The sequence below is a fragment of the Rhinolophus sinicus genome, chromosome 5 (genome assembly GCF_057876585.1).
Source record: "Rhinolophus sinicus isolate RSI-liver-muscle chromosome 5, RSI-T2T, whole genome shotgun sequence".
NCBI lineage: Eukaryota > Metazoa > Chordata > Mammalia > Chiroptera > Rhinolophidae > Rhinolophus > Rhinolophus sinicus.
The window spans coordinates 68,182,088-68,203,464 of record NC_142505.1 but is presented as its reverse complement, the minus strand read 5'-3'; the positions used below and the strand labels follow the sequence as shown (position 1 = coordinate 68,203,464).

The window sequence follows — 21,377 nt, the reverse complement described above, 5'->3', positions numbered from 1 at the left end:
GGTGGGGATGAGGAAGAAGGGGAAGGGATTAGACAGCATAAATTGGTAACTATGTACAATATTGCCATGGGGATATGAAAGAGAGTTTGGAATATAATCAATAATGTCATAAAGATTTTGTAGGGTGTCAGATGGGAACATGTCTTATTAGGGAGACCACTTCATGGACAGAGTAGTGGCTTGACCACTGTACTGTACACCTGAAGCTGAAGTTGAATAATATTGTATGTCAACTGTAATTTTATATATATAGTCACAGGATATGGAGTATAGCATAGGGAATACAGTCAATGGAATTGTAATAGATATATAGGATGTCAGAGGGGCAATAGGTTGGGGGAGGGGGTTATCACTTTGTGAGGGGAGAAATGTCTAACTATTGCATTGTTTTGTACACCTGAAACTAAAAAAAGGGAAAAAAAAGAAATGCAATGAAGAAAAAAAAAGTAATAGGAAGATTTAAAGCTGCAAATACATATGTTAGTACAGAAGGAAGATCTGAAATCAATAACCTAAGCTTCAACTTTAAGAAAAATAGAAAAGAAAGAGCAACATGAACCCAAAACAAGCAAAAAGAAGGATATAATAAAGATGAGGGTGGAAATTATTGAAATTAAAAAAAAAAAGAAAATGTCAAATGAAATTTAAAAAAAAATTTTTGAAAAGGTCATAATACCGTATTTTGCTGTGTATAATGCACTCCCATGTATAATGCACACCCACATTTCTGGCCCAAACTTTCAGGGAAAAAATATTTTGTTTTAATTTTTCAATTCAAATTTTTATTTGTTTATATTTATGTACTTGTTTTTTATATTGTAAAGGAATTTTAGCATTTATTTTTTAAAATATTATGGTACAAGAAATTTTATATAACAAATAATTACAAAACACAATAACATATACAAGGTACAAGAAATTTTATGTACTGGTAACAAATTAAAGATATTTATGCATCATAGAGGCGCAAGAACTCTTCATTGTTGCAAGTTCGTCATAAGTTCAACAAAACCGATGATCATATTCCAGGGTCTTGTTTTGCATACGGATATCGTTATTGATTTCTAGAGTTACACTTTTAACTCATAAGCATAAATAAAAGAATTAAAAACATTTATATAGATATGGAATTAGTACTACCCATGTATAATGTGCATCCTTATTTTTCCCTCACAAATTTGGGCAAAAAAGTGCACATTATACATGGCAAATATGGTAAATTTGACAAAATGTTAGTTTTACTGACCAAGAAAAAAAACCCGAAAGGCACAGATTACCAGGATTACAAATGAAAGAGGCGACATCACTACCAACCTTTTAATAATTAAAAGGATGGTGAGGAAATACTTTGAATTTTATGCCAGAAAATTAGACAACTTAAATGAAATAGGCAAATTCCTGGAATGACAAAAATTACATAAGAAATGGAAAACTTAAACATACCCATAGTAATTAAAGAAATTGAAATAGTATTTGAAAATCTTTTCATAAAGAAAAGCATGGAATCAGTGTCTTCAGTGGAGAATTCCACAAAACGGTGGAGGAAAAACTGCAATCCTTCACAAACATGTCAGAAAACAGTGGAGAAGAAAACGAAGACCTCATGCGAAAACCAGAGTGACATCCCCCGAAGTATGGATGTGAAAATCCTGAACAAAATCTGAACCAACGGAATCTAGCAACATACTAAATGGATCAAATGGGATCTATCCCAGGAATGTCAACTTGGCTTAACATTTGAAAATCAGTAAGAACACCAGAAAATGTTCTAAACTTGGATTGTGATGTTGGTGGATTTAGTAGTAAAAAAAAATCAAAAAAAAAAAAATCACTGAATTGTGCTCTTGAAACAGCTGTACTTTATGAGAAAATTATATCACAATAAAGTTGTTACAAAAAATAACAGTGATGGGGAGAGGAAAGTCTGGGCAGGGCAGGTCCAGGGTGGGCATCCGGTGCAGGACCAGAGCAGAGGGGTCCCCTGTGGGCTCACAGGTGCCTTCGCCAGGGATATACCGGTGCCCAGGAGGGTGAGGCAGGGCGCAGATAGAGGTAGGAGGGGGTTGCTGGGGGCGGGGACGTGGCGTGGGGGAGGGGCGAGCGTGAGGGTTGGCCTCAGAGGGGCGCAAGACGTTGGGGACAGGAGTACCGAGGGTATGGGGTGAACGGGGTGCACGGAAGGACGGGGGAAGGGAGCACAGAAGGTGGGGCACGGAGGTAATTGGGCCTGGACGTGGAGGGGCGCGGGTTTAGGCAGGGTACGGGGGCTTCAGGGGACCGCAGAGCAGGCGCGGGATGAGCGGGATATGGAGATGATGGAGGGTCGCGGGATGTACGCGGGCGTCGCGGAGGGGAGACGCGACGCGGGTGGTCGCACGCAGTGCAGGTGGACGGGGTGGTCCTCCACTAAGACCTCGTAGCTCCAGGCGTCCGCGTGCAGCGGGTGCGGAACACCGCAGCGCCCCCCAAAAGGCCCAGCTGGGGCGTAGGCCTCCGGGACTACGGACACTGGGGATTCCGTGTACAGGACTCGCTGCAGGATCTAAGCGGTCCCGTCAGAACCGGGGACAGGCATGATTCCAACGCGTCTGGACTGGGAGTTTACCTAAATCACTGAATTTTCCGTTTCCCATGAGTAAAGTGGGGGCATGAAAAGCGGACGGTGAAGTCATTTAAAATCCAGCTCGGTTGGGGCAGCCCTACCCCTCTCCTGCTGGTTCAGGGCGGATGCACAGACTTGCTGTTAGATTAGCCAGTAAGACGTGAGAAATGGGGAAAAAACAAGCAAGACCCTGTCTTTTGCATAACCTTGTGGGTAACATGACATACCTGGGAGAGGGTTGGAGGGAAAGGAAAAGGGACGTCGGAGACACCCACCCAGGCCCAGTAGGGCTGTCTTTATTTTTTTATTTTCTTTAAACCACATGTACTATGCCGCAAGGATTAGAATAGCCACACACATCGGAGTTCTCCCCTAAGCCAGTCTGGCGTTTCCTTCATAGCACTGGCCACATCCAGAATGCTCACTTAAGTTTTTCACTTGCTTTCCTCCCTCTCCCCTGGGCGGCTGTGCCACCTGGGGGCAGTTTCTGTGCATTTTAAGAAGGCTCCATGGAGAGTGATTTTTGGAAGCCTGGTTTGCCTGACCACATCCTCACACCTGGCTCTATGTCCATCCAGCTTTCTTTTCTCCAAGACACTCATCAGCTGCTCCTGAAGGGGCTGCCTGGGTGTACCTTGGCATTACCGTGGGACTCACCCACTGCTTTGTAGGAGACACCCACCAGTAGGTAGTGTAGCAGAAGCCTACTATTTGAGCTGACACACCTGTGTTAAGTTGTTATATTGTTAACTACCTGGGCAGGATCATGTGTTCACTGTGGTCTCTTGCACCTAGAAGTGTGGGGCTACCATGTGTTCTCTGGCTCAGCAGGTAGAAACATGTGAAAAGTACATTCACGGTGTGCTGTGGACATGTTACCTAAGCCCATTTCTAGTTACAAGGTGAAGGATAGCGGAACTTTCCACCCCCAAACACTCCACTTTGGCAATAGGATCATTTGGGCTGAAGGCGGCAGATACTCGAGTCCCCTGCCCTCCCCTGGGAAGGACTGAGTCAGTGGCTGGGGACGTTAGACACCCTCAGTGTGGAGTTGGCTGAAGGTACATAACCCTCCTACCCAGCTTTTCTACCCTTGTTTACCTGCCAGTGGGTGCTGCCTTTCAAGTTCCGGCCTGAACGGCTTTCTTTGGCCTATCATTTCTCCACAAACTTGTTCCACGTCGCAGAGGCCGTGGAAGTCAGAATTCTGAGTCGCTGCTTGAGTTAATCCCATTTCCCTGGGTATCTTCCATGCGCACATAAGGTGTCCATGTTCATGAACTTGTTTTTCTGGTTAACCTTTTATTACAGGGATCCAGCCAAGGACTCAGAAGGTAGAGGGAACGTTTTCCTCCCTCACACTGGTATCCAGCTTTGCTCCAGAGCTGCGACTGAGGCATCTGCCCTGCTGTTCTGGGTGTGGCCATGTGCTCATCAAGAGCTTTCACCTCGAGATGTCCCTCCACCTGGGTTCTGGTGGTTATCCCGGAAATCCAAATCTTGCTCCAGGCAGGAATGAACCAGTATCCTCAGATTCTCAACAGGAAGTGAAACAGTGGGCAGTTGCCTGGGAAAAGAAGGGAACACTTCTCCATCCGGAAAAAAGCCCCGAGTCCAGGTCTGACTGACAAAAACTGATGTGTACATCATTTGAAGGAAATGTTACTGAAAATACTCAAAAAGTGGTACATACATGAAATAAAAAGTCTAACAATGGGAGAACAAGTGAATATATTCACATAACGTACTTAGCTCCTGAATACTGTGGAACCTACAAGTGTTTGCCAGGTTCAGGGGCAGGGGAATTCCCCAGCACAGGAGGGCTTGGGCTGTGGCACCGACTGCTGGGAGTGGCAGTGGGTTTCCCCACACCCCACTCAAGACAGCAGGATTATATACAAGTTAGTTTATTTACTGTGAGAACAGACCTTACAACAGAAGAAATCTCGGGGTGCAGATGCTGCCCCACGACTTCTAGTGAAGCACCAAAACTTGAGCAAAAAAATGAATCCTGGATTCTGCCAAGGGGGGGGGGGGCTCTCCGAGGTCTCACGCCTCCCCCAGGCAGGACCAGAGCATCATTCAGGAGCCACAGAGCCAGTGCACACCTCCCAGGTGGGAAGAAACATTCTGCAGAAGCTGCAAATGGCCTGCGCTGTGGGACTTGAGGGCCTGTGTCCAGTTACTCGGCCCCCTCATTCAGCACCTTTCGCTCCCAGTACCCTTCCTCTGGTCTTTCCCACATCACTCCTCCTGAGGACTGCTGTACCCTAACTAATGAGGCAACCACACCCAGCCCCCATTTACTAGGACCAGACCCCAAGACAGGCTGGTGGGCTCTCCTCCCTGCCAGCAGCCTCACAGAACAGCAGCTCTCTTGGGGTGCAGCCCCAGAGTCATCGGGGGCTCCTGGAAGTAGAGCTGCAGGGGCTCCAGGCTCAGGCTCTGCAGAGGGCTGTGAGCAATGCACTGGTAATGGGGTATCGACACCCAACGGCTGTGAAAGGTCCCCCAGGGGAGGACCTCGCTGGTTCCACACACACTCGTACATGACTTCCCAGGAGTGATGGGGAGAGGGATTTACTACACACACACAGCGACACTGGGAGCCCCTTCCGTGGCTCAGTACACCCTCAAAGACCTAAAGGCAGGATGGGGGCGAGATGCTTGCTCACTGGGGAGCCAGCCCATCCCCAGGGCCACCCTTGGGCCGGCAGATGGTCATGGGGGTTGGGCTGCTGGACAACGGGGAGAAGAGGGCCCGCAGTGTCCCTGAGAAGGGCGTCTCAGGGAAGGCATACAGGAGCGACCCGTCAGTGGCGCTGTAGAAGGACAGGTGCCCAGCCTCATAGTCCAGAAAGATGCCCACGCGCCGAGGCGGGTCCCGCAGGGGGGCGAAGGCGGGCTCGGAGGAGTTGTAGAAGCCCCCCAGGAACACCAGGATCCAGAACCCGTTGCCGGCGAAAAGCTCGCCCTTCTCCTTGCGGTTGGCATTCTCCCTGCAGACGCCCAGGGCCCAGCTGGCCCGCTCGCCCACCTCCACCTCCCAGTAGTGTCGGCCGGAAATCAGGGGCTCCCGGCCCAGCACGCAGGGCCCAGGGTCGAAGCGCTCAGGGATGTCAGGCAGAACCTGCCGCAGGTCGCCCCGCCGCACACTGCGCCTATCGTCTGATAGGACTAACTCGGGGTTGGCGGTGTCAGGATCCAGCGTCACGTCCCCTGCAGACAGTGCAGTGGTCACCTGTGGGGTCCCGTCAGCCAGCACACCTGGAACCTGCCCGGGCTGCCTCATAGCTGGCCAAAGTGACTGCTAATCTGCCCCCGCTGCCGCGTCCCCCCTGAAAAGATCACCTAACCACTTGCAATTGCAACTCGGGATGTTCTGAAAAGTGGTCCACACTGCCATTCATTATTCTTCAGGAGGCAGGAGGAAACTAAGTGTTTTCTATGGCCATTCCTCCTATCCCCGGTGTTCCAGCCCAGCCTGGACCTCCCTCAGCCACCAGTCCTGACACCTCCCAGCTCCACAGCCACAGGCCCTGGCCACCAGCAGGAGCTCAGGATGGGCACTTCCTGCAGACCAGAGCCCGCTGGCGGGGTCGCCCCCGCCATGAGTCGCAGCACCCACCTCGAAACCTCCGCAGGGCCTCCACCAGACCCGGGACCCTGCACACCGTCCTCATCTCCATGGGCACCATTTTGGGTGGCTGCAGTTTCATGTCCTGGACCCTAGAGAGGCAGCCTGGTGTCACCCCCAGGGGCAAGCCCACCCACACCCACGCCACCTGCCCAGGGGAGAGGACGGGCTCCTACCTGCACAGGGTGTCCCTGATATCCTGTGGGAGAGACATGTGGCATCAGCACCTGTCACCTGGTCCTGGGCCCCCTCTCCCACACCCGTGTCTCTCAAAACCGCACACATACCCACACCCACACACAGGCTCAGAAACTGACCCTGGGCCGTCCCAAGCATGCTCAGACACAGGGACACTAAAAAGCTTGGGGTGCAATCAGGCCTGCAGACCCAGCCCCAGTCCCTCCACATGCTTGGAGGACATGGGGTGTCCAGCTGCTGGCTCACCCACCCAGAACCCAGAGCACCCATGCGTGCTGGAGGCAGGCAGGGCAGGGTCCTGGGAGCCTGGCCTGCACCTGCCCAGTGTTTCTTGTCTCCTGGCTCCTGGCATCCAGCTATCTGGTGCCTGCAGCCTCGCCTGTTCCCACCTTCCCTCTGACCCCCAGGCATCCTGCCCGGCCTCCACCGGCTGCCCTCCCTCAGGTCTTCACAGTCCCACCCCAGGTGTCAGGACCCCAGCATGGATGGCCCCTGTAGCAGGTCTCCTGCCCAACACTGTGGGCTGAATGTGCAAACCCACCTGACCTCCCCACTCACATCAGTCAACATGGTGCAATTCATAGCTGCTGCCCCCTACCCTCCACACAGCAGGTCCATCCCACCCAGTACAGGTCAGGGGAGCTGGGGGAGATGGGGAGGTGAGGACCCAGGGGCCAGGATACATGAGGATGTGAGGGGCAGTGGGGAACAGTGGGGGCAGGTGGGGAAAGGCTAGGGGCAGATGGACAACAGATGGGGGAGTACGTGACTACTTGGTGGAAATGCAGCCAGGCTGGCCGAAACCACCTACCTACTGGGACACCTCAGCTGAGGCCCTGAAATGCATTTCATACAGATCTATGGGTCCTATCTCACTTCCTGGGTCGACTCTTCTCCTAGAATCTCCACCTCCCTCCTGCCCCTTCTCTAGCCCCACTCATTGCTACTCACCTCCTGGCTGGCCCCCCAGTCCCACTTTTACTGACCATGGCCACCTCTGCCACCTGCAATCCATGCCACACTCGCCCTGGGTTCTTTCTGTTTCCCCGGTTTAAAACTACTCCATGGCTCAACAAAGGCCAAAGGACCAAGTTCAAACCCCAGGAGAGCCAGGAGCCTCTTGGTGGTCCCTGAAGGTATGCTCAGCTCTGAGGCTCCACAAAGGATCACTTTCAGCAGGAGGGCTGCACATACAGTGTCCTCACTCTGGCCTGGGGCACAAAGACCTGGGGATAGGGGCCAGGCAGTTTCTCCGGACAGCATGGGGCCCACACTGGATTCCTATGGATCTGCTAGCCTTTCCTCTCAGCCCAGTGGCTTGAACCTTCAGAGGGCCGGGCAGTGACAGCAGTTATTCTAAACACAGCCCCTGGATCCTGAATGCTACCCACCACACAGCAGGGCCAGTCCCCAACAGGGTTCTGATGCCAGTGACAACCGCAGTTCTTGGCAGGGATCAGGATTTACATCCAACGTCCCAGGCCACGGCATATCTACAGGGACCAGCAGTCAAACCTGTGACACCTGTCTCAGCCTCTACCCCCAGCGTTTCAGTTAGGACACGGGAGGTCCAGGAGAGGCCGAAGTCAGGCCGCCTGCTCCGCCCGGGGATTCCTCCCCTTTCCAGCTCCCCGTCCACATCCCATCCTGATAGACCCCCGCGTGCCCACCCGAGGCTCGCTCACCTGCAACAACCCCAGCGCTGGCAGCTGGCAGCGCCCCTCCAGCTCGGCAATGAGCTCGGCCAGCTGGGCACTCTGCTGCCCCAGCCGTGCAGCGCTCTCCCGCAGCGGGGGCAGTACCTCCAGTTCCTCCTCCTCCAGCCTCTGCAGCAGCCGCTGCTCCTCTTCTGCCAGTAGGCGGCGCAGCCGCTCAAACTCCGTTCGTACATTCTGCCGCTGGCTCTCTACCATCTTCTGCGGGGCACAGCAGAGGGAGAGCTGGATCCCCCAAACCCACCACCAGGGCTCCCCACGCCATGCCTCCGCACCCCAAGACCCACCATTGGGGTCTCCAATGCAAACCCACCCCGGGGGTGCAGGGTCTGGGGCAGGGGTGCTGCCTTATGAGAAGCTGAGTATGAACGGTGGTGTTCCAAGGTGAGGGCTCTGGTGCTTCCCTCCCCCCATCCCCTGGACATCGGCGCCCAGCCACCTGCCTGCCACAGAGAGCAGGTCTCCTCCGCCTGGGCCTGAAACAGCAGTGCGTCTTCCATTTGCTTCTGCAGGTGCTCCAGGGACTTCTCCAGCTTGCCCTGCAGGGAGGCGAGGCCAGCCAGTGACCCCGCCCGGCTCTGTCCCCGCTCCCGCTGCCCAGCCCCAGCCGAGCCTACACCTGGTAGGCGGGCGCCAGTCGTGGGAAACCCTGTCTGGAACACAAAGGACGGGGCAAACTCAATCTGCCAGGAGACACCCTCTACCCAGCACAGCCTCCCACCCCCCAAGCTGACCCCTGGCCTCTTCTCCTGCCTCCCCTCATTTCCCGCCAACCTTCCCCACCCCTTTTTCTTCTGTGCCTATTCTAAGCTTGCCACTGTTTAGCTTTACCAGAAGCAGCCCCAGGAACAAGGGATGTGCACCGGATATGGCCACCTTGGGTCTGATCTCAGGCAACACCCAACTGTTTAATTCAACCCTGTTTACCACGTTTGCTGGGGCATCCCCAGCAAGAAGACAAAGTGTGCACCAGTACAGTAAAGGAAATCAGAACATGATACCCTAAGACAGACCACTTTAGCATCAGAATTATTTAGTGCTACGGATGACAGAGAAACAGGAGATGCAGAAGAGCCCTCTGCCCTCCTCCTTCCTGCCTAAAGGCAAGAAAAAGGATTTCCCGGGAGAAAGGTGGCCTCCAGGTACCAGAAAGGGAGCACACTCCTCACCAGAGATGAGGTGTCATCACTGAGGAGTCTGCCTAAACAGACCTTACTAAAACAACGCCCACCTTCCAGCAGTCCCCCCCATATAGCTTCTAGTTCCTTTTCCACAAATTATTGGCCCTAGAAACCCAAACTCCCATTCCTATCTAGTCACTTCTCCACAATTTATCATCTCCGTTAAAATGGAATATAAGTTCCTGAGTCTAACACTTTCTTTGGGTTTTTCACTTCTGTGAAGTTGTTGTGCCATGTAAAATTTAAAAAAACTAATAAAATTATGTCATCTGTTAATCTGTCTTTTGTCACTTTAATTTGCAAACCTCAGGCACAGAACCTAACAGAATAAGAGGGAAGGTTTTCCTCTCCCTACAAAAGGAAAGGGCTAAGTGCTGTCCCATGAGACTTTATCAGGTCAGCCAGAAGGGACCTCTGGAGAGCTACTGGTCACTCTCTGCTCTCACGATCACTTTCTGCACCCTGACTGGGATGTTTGGTGAGAGTGCAAACCTGCCAGACTGGTATGTGGAGTGGACATTCCTGCATGCATGTTATACCTCAAAGTGAGAAGGAAAACCACAAGAATCCATGTCAAAACAAGCCCACTGACATGGTTTGGGGAATAGGTTTATTCTGGTGTTCCAGAAGCTTATTCTATGATAGTGACTGACTGACCAAGTATTGACTCTAATGCTGGCTAAAAACTGTACTTGGGGGAACCTCAGCAGACACATGCTACTGGCCATGAAGCCAATTGCAAGCTAGTCAAAAAGTTTGAAAGATGAGTCTCCAGAACACACCCTGTACAGGCAGCAGGCCAGGTGGGCCAGCAGAGTACTTGCCCTGAGGCTCCCGGCAGGGGGAGAAGTGCTGGTATGAGTTTGGGTTTTAAGAAAATGCATTTCTGGAACAGGAAAACAAGGCTTCTTAGCCTGGGATCCAAGTGCAGCTGAGCTCTGGCGTTATCAGATGGCAGTGGTAGCTTGAAGTACTCCACTCAGAAAGAAAAATCTGGTGGGCCCTGATGTCTGCCTCCCAGGGCAATGGCTCTGTCCACCATCGTTCCCAGAGTGGGGCTCTGCAGCAGGTTCCTGCCAGCCTTCTCACCAGGACTTCAGCACTGCCTGAGGCCCCACCCGGCCTTAGCCACAACTCACTTCTCACCAGGGATGACAGTCCTCATCCGTCCCACCTCTAAGCGAAGGCCACCTCTGAGGTTCTCTTCCCACTTTTGTTCTGGGCTCCATCCTGGCCACTGTTCAGTCACAGTACCCTCCATAGCGGGACCTCGGCCTCAAAGAGCACGCTCTCTCTCCCAGGTCCCCAGGCGGGCGCCGCACTGGTGAGCGATGCCCCAGCCCCGCGAAAGTGCCAATCTAGGACAGGCTGAGCTCCCAAAACCCCAGGCCAGGCCGCGCGCCCTACCCACCCTGACCAGACTTGGGCCAGGCCGCATCCCAACATCCCCCGGACTTGCTGTGACACCACGATATACCTTGAGGTCCTCGGCTGCATCCTGCAGCGGGCGCACACGGTGCGCCCAGTGTTCCCCGGAGCGCTCGCAGGTCGCGCACAGCAGGCGCAGCTCGTCGGTGCAGAAGGAGGCCAACGGCTCCCGGTGCGCGGCGCACACGCCCTGCGGGACCGGCGACGGCGGGTGCAGGCGCCGCGCCATTTCGGCCATCTTAGCAAGCGGTCGGTTGGGCCTCAGGTTTCGCTGCGGGGACAACTCGCGGCACTCGGGGCAGGCGTATGGGCCCTCGGGCTGGCCCCAACAGCGCCGGATACACTCGCGGCAGAAGTTGTGGCCGCAGTCGGTCATCACCGGGTCCGTGAAGTAGTCGAGGCAGATGGCGCAGGTGGCCTCCTCCTGGAGGTTCGTGGACAGGTCGGGGGCGGCCATAGCGCGGTGGAACTGGCACTGGCCTGCCGCCGCAGGAAGTTTGGGGAGCGCGAGGGGGCCAGGGGCTCCCGGGAACGGGAGGCGCGGGGCCTCTGGGAACACAAAGAGCAGGGTTCCGGGGGTGGGGGGGCGGGCGGAGGCTGCGGGGTCACGGGACGCAGTGGACAAGAGGTCCAATGTTCCGAGAGGGCGCGGTGGCTCCTTTCCGACAGAAAGAGGGGACGGCGGAAGCAGGAAGCACTTTTTTTTTTTTTTTTTTGAAACAACCCACTTTGGCCCGGGATTGGCTGCGGGTGTCACGCGGCCCGCGGGCCGGACACAATTGGAGGCGAGACGCTAGCTGACCTTGCGTCGCTTCCGCCGCCGCCGCCGCCGCCGCCGCCGCCGGCAAGCACTTGTCATTCCACTTAGCTTTTGGCTCGTGCCCCGGCGTCTTCCTCGGGCCCTGGGAAGGATGGAGTTCAGGGGCCCGGCCGGCAGGGCGCCCCGCACGGTCACTGGGCTCCCCACGCAGTGCTGCCACCGCGAGGACTGGGGGATCCCCAAGTCACCCACCGTGCATCCCCGGGCAGGCAACCCGGGTCGGGCACGATCAGAATGAATGGGATGAGAGGTTCGACCCGCGGGGACTCTGATCTTGTTGGGTTAGGAGTACATTGACTGGAATTCTGGTGTGCTAGTGACTGATACAGGACTGTTAATGCGCCTGAAACTGCGGGGGTGGGGTAGGGAGAGAATGAAAACACCCCCATTCTCCCTGACCACCCCCCCCCCCCCCCCCCCCCCCGGCTTCGCCTATGCTGAGTCCCTCTGTGAGCCTGGGTCACTGCACTGGGCAGTACCCTAGCTGTTGATATTGATAGTGCCAATGAGATGAGCTGGGGGCCATCGGACCATCTCCCAGGAGCGGCAGGTCAGGGTATAGTGCTTACTCTCTGAATTTCGCCCTGCAGATGCAACTTAAGGGGGTGGAAAGGCATGGGGGCGGGCAGCTCTGAGTTTTTTAGGGGCTCAGCTTGAAAAGTTTCCCCTGCAAAGGACCCAAATGTGGAATTGCTGATGACAGAGGTGGACCCGTGAGGCCACAGCTTTATTTATAATAACCTGGACCCTGCAGGAACCAGTGAGTGGTGGGTGGGTGGAGGGGAACATGACTAAATAAAAATACTGCACTCTCGCCTGGTCCATAGGTATGTATAGAGATTGGTACAGGTTCCCTCTGTGAAGCACCTGTGAATATAGTCTATTCACGTATAACTCTTAATTATGATTATATTTAGACTTGGTGAGCCCACCCCATATAGCAATAGTTCTCTACTGCTCCACCCGAGGAAATCAGGGTCGGTCGTGGTGCTGAGCACCTCACCTTTTGGAGAAAAAGGGGTGCCCATGTCTCCCCCACCTGCATGCCTACCCCTTCACCCAGAGCGTCACTGTTGAGATGACCATCTGCCCGGATTTGGGGGCCCCAAGGCAGAAGAAGGGCTGCAGGGGGCCTGGGAAGGTGGACTGGGGGTAGGTGTGCAGGTGGGATTCACTATTAATGTTGTAAAAGGACACCTCCCCCGCCTCAAAGTCCAGGAAGACGCCCATATGGCTGGGGGGCTCGGTCAGTGTGCTGGGGGTCGGGGAAGACACCAGGGGCACATACTTCTTCCCCTTACACAGCTGCACCACCCAGAATCCATTTTCGGGGGACTTGGGGACCCTGTCCTTCCGGCTCACGTTGTCCCTGCACACACCCAGGGCCCAAAATGCATCACCAATGAGGTTCATGCCCACCTCCCAATAGTGCCGTCCTGAGGAGAAGGTCTGGTGTCCCCCCCCCCGCCCCCCCAGGGATAGGCCAGGAACCTGTCCTTGCTGCTGGGAGTGCCATCTGGCGGGGTGCTCAGGTAGTGCCTCTGGTGGCTCTGGTACAGGAGGAGGTAGGGGTATGCTGTGGCAGGGTCAGGCACCACATCCTCTGCAAACCGGCCCGGCCGAGGAGACAGGGACCGAATCACCCCTATTCTCCCTGATCATCCCCCCACCCCCACCTCTCCACCCCGGCTTTGCCTATGCTGAGTCCAGCTGTGAGCCTGGGTCACTGCACAGGCCATACCCCAGCTGTTGATATTGATAGTGCCAATGAGATGAGCTGGGGACCATTTGAGCATCTCCCAGGAGCGGTCGGTAAGTGTATAGTGTGAATATCCAGTGAAGGTCAAGCCCCTCAGTGGTGGCTCCAGCCGAAAGAACTGGCCCCACTTACCTTGGAAAGTCTTGAGTACGTCTATCTGCCCTGGGACCCTGCAGACCGTCCTCAGCATGGTGGGTGTGGTCTCTGGATACTGCACACTCACACTGTTCTTCCTCCAGTGGACACAGGTGTCACTGTCCCCTCTGGCCCCATGCGGAGCCCTCCCTGTGCCCATCACTGCCTCCACCTGGGGTGGCCATGTACCTGCTCAGGAGATCCTTCATATCCTGCAAAAACAGAGGGAGGGAGATGGGCGAGGACTCATTAGGAATCTGGGGCCTCCGCAAGCACGCTGTGTGGACATTTCTGGTCTGCAAAGCAAGGACGCTTTGTAATGCTTCCATGGCCTTGTCCCCAGAGTGGAGCCCTATCTGGGTCACCCAGGCCTCCTGCTCTCCCCTGCACATGAATCAGGACATGCAAGGTGGAAAGGCACAGGGCTCCCAGGCGGCTTCCACACTGCGGGCCTTACGCGGGTTAGGAATGTTTACTGGGTGGTGAACAGGCTGCTTTTTACTAAAAGATGAAGTATTCCCCAACAGTTGGGGCACGTGCATAGTCTGTCATCTAAATCAGGCCACTTACTGGGAACAAAATCCAAGATGCCAGGACAACAGGCATAAAAGGGGCTGACTGCACATGGCTGTATAAACACTCGTGTGTATGATGGCTCGCAATGTGAAATGTAGTTTATGCTACAGGTTCCATCACTCCACACACTGGACAAGCCAGTCACCCACTTGTCAGCCTTCCCAGGCCTCGGCATGCAGGCCCATCCCTGGCAGGCCTGCTGCTCTTTCATCCCCCTCAGGTGGGATCGCATGACTTGCTCCTGCCGTGAAGTCACAGGGTCCTGTCCTGGCCCATGTGTCCCTGCCCCACATCATCACATGGATGACTGCTGCCCCTGGGTCTGCCCCGAGGCTAGGAAGGGGATGCAGAACACAGTTGTCTAGGCCTAGAGCCCGTCTGGCTGATTGTGGCACCCAAATCCACATGTCCAACCAACCTTCAGGACCTCAGATGGGGCTGTATTTGGAGAGGGGACCTTTAAGAGGTGAAAGAGGTCATTAATCCAATGTTACTGGTGTCTTTAGAGGAGATCAGGACACAGAGGGACGACCATGTGAGGACACAGGGAGGATACAGCCACCCACACACCAAAGGGAGAAGCCTCAGGAGAACCAGCCCTGCCCACACCTGGATCCCGGATTCCAGGCTCCAGGACTGGGAGGCAGTAAAAGTCTGTTGTTTGAGCCCTCAGGCTGTGGCATTTGTCACACAGCCGGAGGTGACAGAGACAGAGCCTTCCCTGTTGGTCGGCCACACCTGAACCCGAGCTCTCGCCCGCCGGCTCAGCCAGGTAAGCAGGAGCCACACCTGCAGCATCTGCAGCGGCCCTCGCTGGCTCCGGCCCTCCAGCCATAGCAGCAGCGTCTCCAGGGCATGGCGCTGTTGCCCCAGCGCTTCCGCGCTCTTCCGGAGCCTTGCGGCCGTGAGCTCCTCCTCCTGTCTCAGAGCCTGCAGGAGGCGCTGCTGCTCCTCTACTAGGAGGACATCCATCTTCTCAAACTCCACCAGGATGCGCCTTCTCCGGTCCTCCACCTTCTCATGCAGGGTGGGGGCCGGAGGTGAGCCACGGCCCGGGGACTGTCACAGTGTCCACTCTCATGCCCACCAGGTTGGAGGGGCCTCTCCAGGGATTCTAGCACGTTTCCCTGGACCCTGGTGACCCACAGAAAGCTAGTACAACCGGTTGGGGGGCGGAGCCGGGGGCCATGCAGAGTCGCCGGTCACTGTGGAGTGACACCCTGAGCCCCAAATGGCAGCACCCAGGCCTCCTTATGGCCTCGCTCCCTGCGTCTCTGAAGTGGCCAATCTGGGCTGAATGCACATTCTCAGTCCCGTTTCTGGAGGGAATCCCACGCCTTTTTGGGGTCCTGTGTTCTCATCCACACATGACATTCCCACCCCCAGGGTCCACAGGTTCCTGAGGCCCCGCCCTGCCGTGCCCTGGGGGCTGGCCAGGCCTTCGCGCCTGCTCCACGCAGCCCCAGCATCTGCCACTTGGCCAAGTTCTGCTGCTCCCTGGTCTGCAGCTTCTGGGTCTTCGCCATCTCCTCCCGCAGGCGCCCCATATCCTCCTCTAGCTTCAGCTGCGGACAACAGACCACGGGATAGGGGTCAGAGGCCTGCACACCAGTGTAGGGAGGGGCCATGTGAAGCTGCATGCACCACAAAAAGCCCACCCTAAGGGGTTGGAAAGACCATCCCAAAATGTGCCTGGTGGGCAGGAGGATTATTCTGAGCTGAAGGCAAATGAGAACAAATGTAGAAAGGTGCTTTCCAGGGCTCCTGCTATGTGACCAGAAGTATAAATTGCTGCGAAGTGAGGGCTGCCACGAGTCTGCCTCCCAAGGAAGTTTATGGCTGTGGAGGTGGAAAGTGGGCACCAAGAGGGACCTGTACTGATAACGCTTATGTTCCATTAGTTTCCCCAAAATTTCTGCTATGATCTGAATGTCCCCAAAAATTCATGTTAAATCCTAACCCCGAAGGTAATGAAATAAGAGGTGGGGCCTCTGAGAGGTGATAAGGTCATGAGGATGGAGCCCTCAGGAATGGGGCTAGTGCCCTTATGAGACCCTAGAGAGCTCTCAGCCCCTGCCTCCACATGAGGACAGTGAGAAGTCATTGTCTTTGTACCAGGAAGGAGCCCCCACCCAACTGTGCTGGCATCCCGATCCCAGACTTCTGGGCTCCATAATCGTACGCATGAAATTCCTGCTGTTTATAAGCTGCCCAGTCTGGTGTTTTGTGACAGCAGCTGGAAAGGACTGAGGCACTTTCCCAGTTGGCAGCCCTTGGGAGCTTGTCGCCTTTCCCTTTGTTGCTTCTCTCCAAATGCCTCGTTCAGATGCCAGGGAAGCCCAGGTTCTGACCACCCTTTACTCATCACTGTGGTTTCTGCCCCATGGTGTGTGCTGGCCACATGTGTTAACAGTTTGCCTTTCTCTTGATCCATCTTTGCTCAACTTAATTTAGGGGCCCCCAGCCAGAGACCCTCAGGTGGGTGGAAGAAAAGGGCTTTTTCTTCCCCTACAGAGGGTCATCTGGCCTGCCCACACAGATGGCTGTAGAGGCCACTTCGTCAGCCTGGGCTCTTCAATAACAGTGGAGGGGACACCCTGCTGGCCGAGCCACATGCCTACTTTGTCATGGGAGCATGCAGATGCTTCCACCTTGGGGTCCTGTGTATGGGGCTGTTTATTACAGCACTCATTCTCCTGCCTGATGGATATACCCCTTGACACACATGCACTTGGGCTTCCTTGGCCCCTGCCACCTCCGCCCAGGTCCACCTTGTGCTCCTGCATGGCCTCCTCCACAGGGACCACCCTGTGGGGCCGGTGTTCCCGGGACTCCCTGCAGACCACGCAGATGGGGCTCTGGTCATCCTCGCAGAAGAGTTTGAGCAGCTCCTGGTGCACCTTGCACAGGTCCCTGCTCTGGAGGCCAGGGTGTTGCCATGCCATCTCAGCCACCTTAGTCAGCAGGTGGTTGGGCTGCAGGTTCCTCTGGGGGGACAATTCGCCACACTCGGGGCAGGGGAAGGAGCCCTTGCGCTTCCTCCTGCCCTTCTTGCCTTTGGCCTTCTCCCAGGTCAGCCGGATGCATTCGTGCCAGAAGTTGTGGCCGCAGGTGGTCATCACGGGGTCAGTGAAGTAGTCGAGGCAAATGGAGCATGTGGCCTCCTCCTGTAGCTTTCTGGCAAGTTCCATGGCATCCATGGTCCTGGGGAAGGAACAGAGTGTCCCACCACACCCTCTGCCCAAAGCTTGGGGCACTCAAGGCATCCTCTTGCAGATAGCGCTGAACACGGGGTCCTGTTCGGGCACCCGACTTATCTTCAGTAAGAGACGCAAGTGCCTCTAGAAAGTTGACAAAGACCCTCTCCACCAGCCAAACCCCAGCCAGGCTCCCCTGAGCTGCCATCTATCTCTGCCTAGCCATGCCCGGTCTTACTTGGTTTAGAGCCCCACCCCACCCAAGATCTGATCTAGCCCTTCATTCCCCACCTACCTGTGATGAATGTGCAGTCTTGACCCAACTGGTTGAGCAGGAATCCTGCTAGATCAGTTTGGCAAGAAGATGTCTCTTCCTAGTGATTTTCTGTCACTGACCCCCTTACCCTGCTCTTGGCCATTCATCCCGCTGTGTCAGCTGCATTGGGAGATGACCCTATGTCCCTCCCCTATTTCAATAGCCATGTATAAAGTCTTTCTTACCAGTTAACAAGTGTCAGAATCAGTTTCTCTTTCACAGAACACCTGTGCAACAAAGAAATGGGGGACTTTAAGAGGAAAAATCGGATTGGCAAAAGTTCTCTGCTTGACCAAACTCTGCTCAGGCTCCTGGAACTTTCCAAACAGGCCCTGGGCTTCCATGTTCGTCTGCGTTGTCCAAGTTTAGTAAGAATCCCACTATATGGGTTTAGCCAGAGCACCCTACCCGGATGTTTCCTGTCACCCATCCCACCCTGCTCCTTGGCCATAGCCCTAAAAAATGTTTTTACTGCTCTAACTACTGTCCAGCCCTGGTTTTTTTGACAAGATGCAGTGCAGAAAAGACACATGAACATTCATGTGTACACACATACACAAACACACATACATACAGGCACACAAACACATGGACCCATGCACACATATACATATAAACCACACATGTACACAAACATGTACACACAAAGAAGCACACACACACATGCATACAGACACACTTTGGTGATGGAATACTCACAGCCTTATGCACTGCAGAGTCACAGTCTCTCCATGCACCTCACAGGTGGTCACCAGGGTGAGTTAGAGAGGACCTGAACATTATTTCTCAACCACAGCACTATTGGGGCTCCTCCTGTCCCTGCCATCACCCAGAGCAGGAACCATGACTCTGATTCCGCAGACACTGTGGTTTCACTTTGTGAAAACTGCCTCTCTGCGCAGAGCCCTTGGGGTCAGTCAGGTCCTCTGCTGTTGGCCGCCTGCCCAGAAGCCACACTGCTGCCCACCCCAAACCGGCTGAGCGTGGGAAGGTGTGGTGGGCACCAGCCTGGTTCAGGCTGGGGGCGGGGTGGGGGATGGGGGGTGGGGGGGTGGGGGATGGGGGTGGGAGGGTGGAGGGGGGTTGGCGGGAAGCCCTCCAAGGGCTCTGGGTTAGTGACGGTAAACGGGCCGCGGCGTGTCCCGGGATGCTCCTGTGTAATTCAGGCTAAAGCAGATGACCCATCTGTTTCTTACTGATAACCACCTTAAAAGCGGGAACTCCAGTCTTCAGGGCAGAAGCGCCTCGAGGGGCTGGTACTCACCGACGAGAGATGCTCCCAGCCACGCGCTCAAGCAGGGCCCGGGAAGCCTGCGTTTGCGCCCGGAGACCGTCGCGGGCAGTGGCCGCGGGGGCTCAGGGACGCAGGGCTTTGTGGCTTCAGCAGGAGCCCGAAGGTCACAGGGACTGGGGGAGGGGGGTTCGTTATCAGGGTGGGGGTGGTGGCTGGCAGGTTTTGTGGGGAGATAGCAACAGCCTGGGGATGGGGCCGGAGCCTCTTGAAGGACAGGGGGTGGGCGCAGAGTTGGCAGGGGTGCAAGGTGGAAGTGTCGGGCGAAGTGGGGTAGGACTGGGGCTGGAGCCTTGTCCTGGGAGGGGATGTAGGCGAGTTTTGGGGCAGGGGATGGGTCACCTGGTGTGAGGGATGAGGGAATCTTTGGGAACCGGAGAAAGGGGTCTGTGGGCAGCGGGGGGTGGGGTGGGGTGGAGGGGTGGGAGGAAGGAGGACCGGGCATTGAGTGGGAGATAAGAGCAAAAGAGGCAGCAGGGACTGGCGCCCGGTTGGGTAGGTAATTGCGTCGCGGGTCCTTGGAGGCTCCAGCAGCGCCGGGTGGGGGAGGGGGAGGCGTTCGGACACCGAACTAGCAGGGCACCGGGCAGGGTGGGTCCCCGGGGGTCTTGCGGGTACCTAGAGGTGGTTTTGCTAGGTCTCTGCCCCCCAGCCCTGACCTAGCCCTGGCCACTGGTTGCGCGAACCCCGTGTTCTAGCCCCTGGAGGGTGAACAGAACAAGAAACTGAAGCTCGGCCCACCGCAGGAGGCGGAGAAACAGAAGCTCGCCAGCTCCAGTGCGCGCGTGTGCGGACCACTGGCTTTCCTCCCAAGCCGGCTGGGTGTGTTTCTTGAGCGATACCGCCTATTTAGAACATTAGGACAGAGTCCAGGAGCCCAGCCCTGCGTGTGCTTGGGCAGTGCATGGGGGCTGACGACCTGCTGAAAGAGGGAACACCGGTTGCTAATTGTAATCCACCCAAGCCCCCGACCCCGTCTCTGCATATGAAGAGATTCTGGGCTGAGGGTTTCTTTCAATTTAGAAAATAGAATCACAGAATTTTAAAAACTTTAAAACAAAAGTCAAGAAAACACACAAGAGAACAATGAGCCTCATATATAAATTGCCCAGATCAGCATTTCACTGTGTTTACTTCATTTGTCCTGTTGTTTGTTTTGGCTGAAGAGTTTTTGTTTTGTTTTTTAAAAAAACACACACAACAAAACAAATCCCAGACATCACTAGATTCATCTCTATGTGCTTCTGCAAGGGAGGACAAACTTCACCTTTATCCTCTTAGGTTCAGTGGCTGGGACCTGCCAATTAAACTGACAAAAGCCCAATCAACAGGAGAAAACTGTATTTAGTTTTTATGTTATTTGGGAGTCAACAAAGGAAGTAGTTGGCTTGTTAAATAGTTAAAGGCTTATATACAAAACTTAGTAGGGAAAAGGGAGGGGAAGAGATGGCCTCCAGATTTCTTTAGGAAGGACAAGAGGGTTTTTACAACAGAAGAGAGATAAGAAAATGTGTAATAATGCTTGTCGATACAGATATAAGTGGTCTTTCCACCTTCTTCAGGGCCATAAAATTACCCCAGAAAGAGGATTTATGGCAGCCTTATTTCCCAGAATTTGCTGCTTTTACTCAAATAAGGGAAGCTCTGAGGAGGTTTTCTTCCATATCTGTCAAATCTCCAATATCTTCTTAAAATAATGTTTATGGTAATTCTGGGGTTTGGAATGGACTCCACACTTCCACTCATCTCTAAAACTATTGGTATTTCTTACATAACCACAAGGTTTTGCCCGTCTCACACAATTGATAACAATTCCTTGTTTTATCTGACCTCTGGATCCTATTCAAATCTCACCTATTATCTCAAAAGTGTTTGTTTTAAAAATTGGTTTGTTTGAATCAGGATCAGAATGAGGTGGTTAGGTTTTTCAGGACTAAAATATGTGGTTCCTCTTCTTTTCCTTATATATTTTTTCTTCTCCTCCATCATCATCTTCCTGATGCCAGTGGCTACATACCTTAGGGCAGACACCCTACACAAAGCAGCCCTACTATAGGGATCTGTCTCCTTGCTCCTTACAGTGTTACTGATTCTGTCCCACCATCCCGGGACCTTCTTGACAAGGGAAGTTCTTTCTAGGGCAGACATTATGAGTCTTTCCCTCTCTCCCTGAGGGGCTTTTAACAACTCAGCATCAGTGCTGGGCAGCTCAGCATCTCTGTGCAGGGGACTGACACTCCTTTTTTTAAATTCCAGGAGAGCGTCCAACTGTAAGAACAAATACAGTTAAAAATAAGGGACTTAGTTCTCGCTGTGGAAAATAAGAGAAACCCCCTTCTCTTTCAGAATTTCTTTCTCTGTTCTTTTCAAATGTATGTAAAGTTTTTTTTAGTGGCTAAATAAGCCTCTGGCCCTGCTAACACCTTGGGAACCTGGGGGCATCTCTGAAGTGTAAGCATTTCCCAGGGTCCTGGGAGGTGATGGGCCTGACTTGTCACCTGACTTCAGATCGCAGGGGTCAT

At 54.2% G+C, this 21,377-nt stretch overlaps 2 protein-coding genes across 3 annotated transcripts; both read right to left on the bottom strand.

The window, feature by feature from the left end:
• Positions 1–2,876: 2,876 nt before the first annotated feature.
• TRIM11 (tripartite motif containing 11) lies at positions 2,877–11,445 on the bottom strand. Of its 2 annotated transcripts, none has more exons than XM_019729823.3 (6): positions 10,811–11,445; positions 8,596–8,691; positions 8,123–8,353; positions 6,416–6,438; positions 6,231–6,331; positions 2,877–5,821 (listed from the first exon to the last, which is right to left on the bottom strand). In XM_019729823.3, exons 1-6 carry the CDS (start codon positions 11,216–11,218, stop codon positions 5,274–5,276), a joined length of 1,407 nt encoding a protein of 468 aa, XP_019585382.1. In that variant the 5' UTR covers positions 11,219–11,445; the 3' UTR covers positions 2,877–5,273. The 2 variants fall into 2 exon arrangements, with proteins under 2 accessions (XP_019585382.1, XP_019585379.1); XM_019729820.3 differs by having other exon boundaries at positions 4,249–5,821; positions 8,596–8,805; positions 10,811–11,436.
• Positions 11,446–12,032: 587 nt separating this feature from the next.
• Positions 12,033–19,803, bottom strand: TRIM17 (tripartite motif containing 17). Its single transcript, XM_019729845.3, is given in 9 exon segments — positions 12,033–13,051; positions 13,054–13,184; positions 13,473–13,573; positions 13,665–13,687; positions 14,841–15,068; positions 15,503–15,616; positions 16,823–17,255; positions 17,750–17,791; positions 18,264–19,803. Coding segments are annotated over 7 exon segments (1,449 nt in total). The 5' UTR covers positions 17,252–17,255; positions 17,750–17,791; positions 18,264–19,803; the 3' UTR covers positions 12,033–12,628.
• Between the last annotated feature and the right edge of the window lie 1,574 nt (positions 19,804–21,377).

Coding starts and splice junctions, on each gene's coding strand:
- TRIM11 (XM_019729820.3), bottom strand. CDS start 11,218: ATGGCCGCCCCCGACCTGTCCACGAACCTCCAGGAGGAGGCCACCTGC. Junction 6,439..8,122: donor CAGCGCTGGGGTTGTTGCAG/GTGAGCGAGCCT, acceptor TCTCTCCCACAG/GATATCAGGGACACCCTGTG. Junction 6,332..6,415: donor ATCAGGGACACCCTGTGCAG/GTAGGAGCCCGT, acceptor CTGCCTCTCTAG/GGTCCAGGACATGAAACTGC.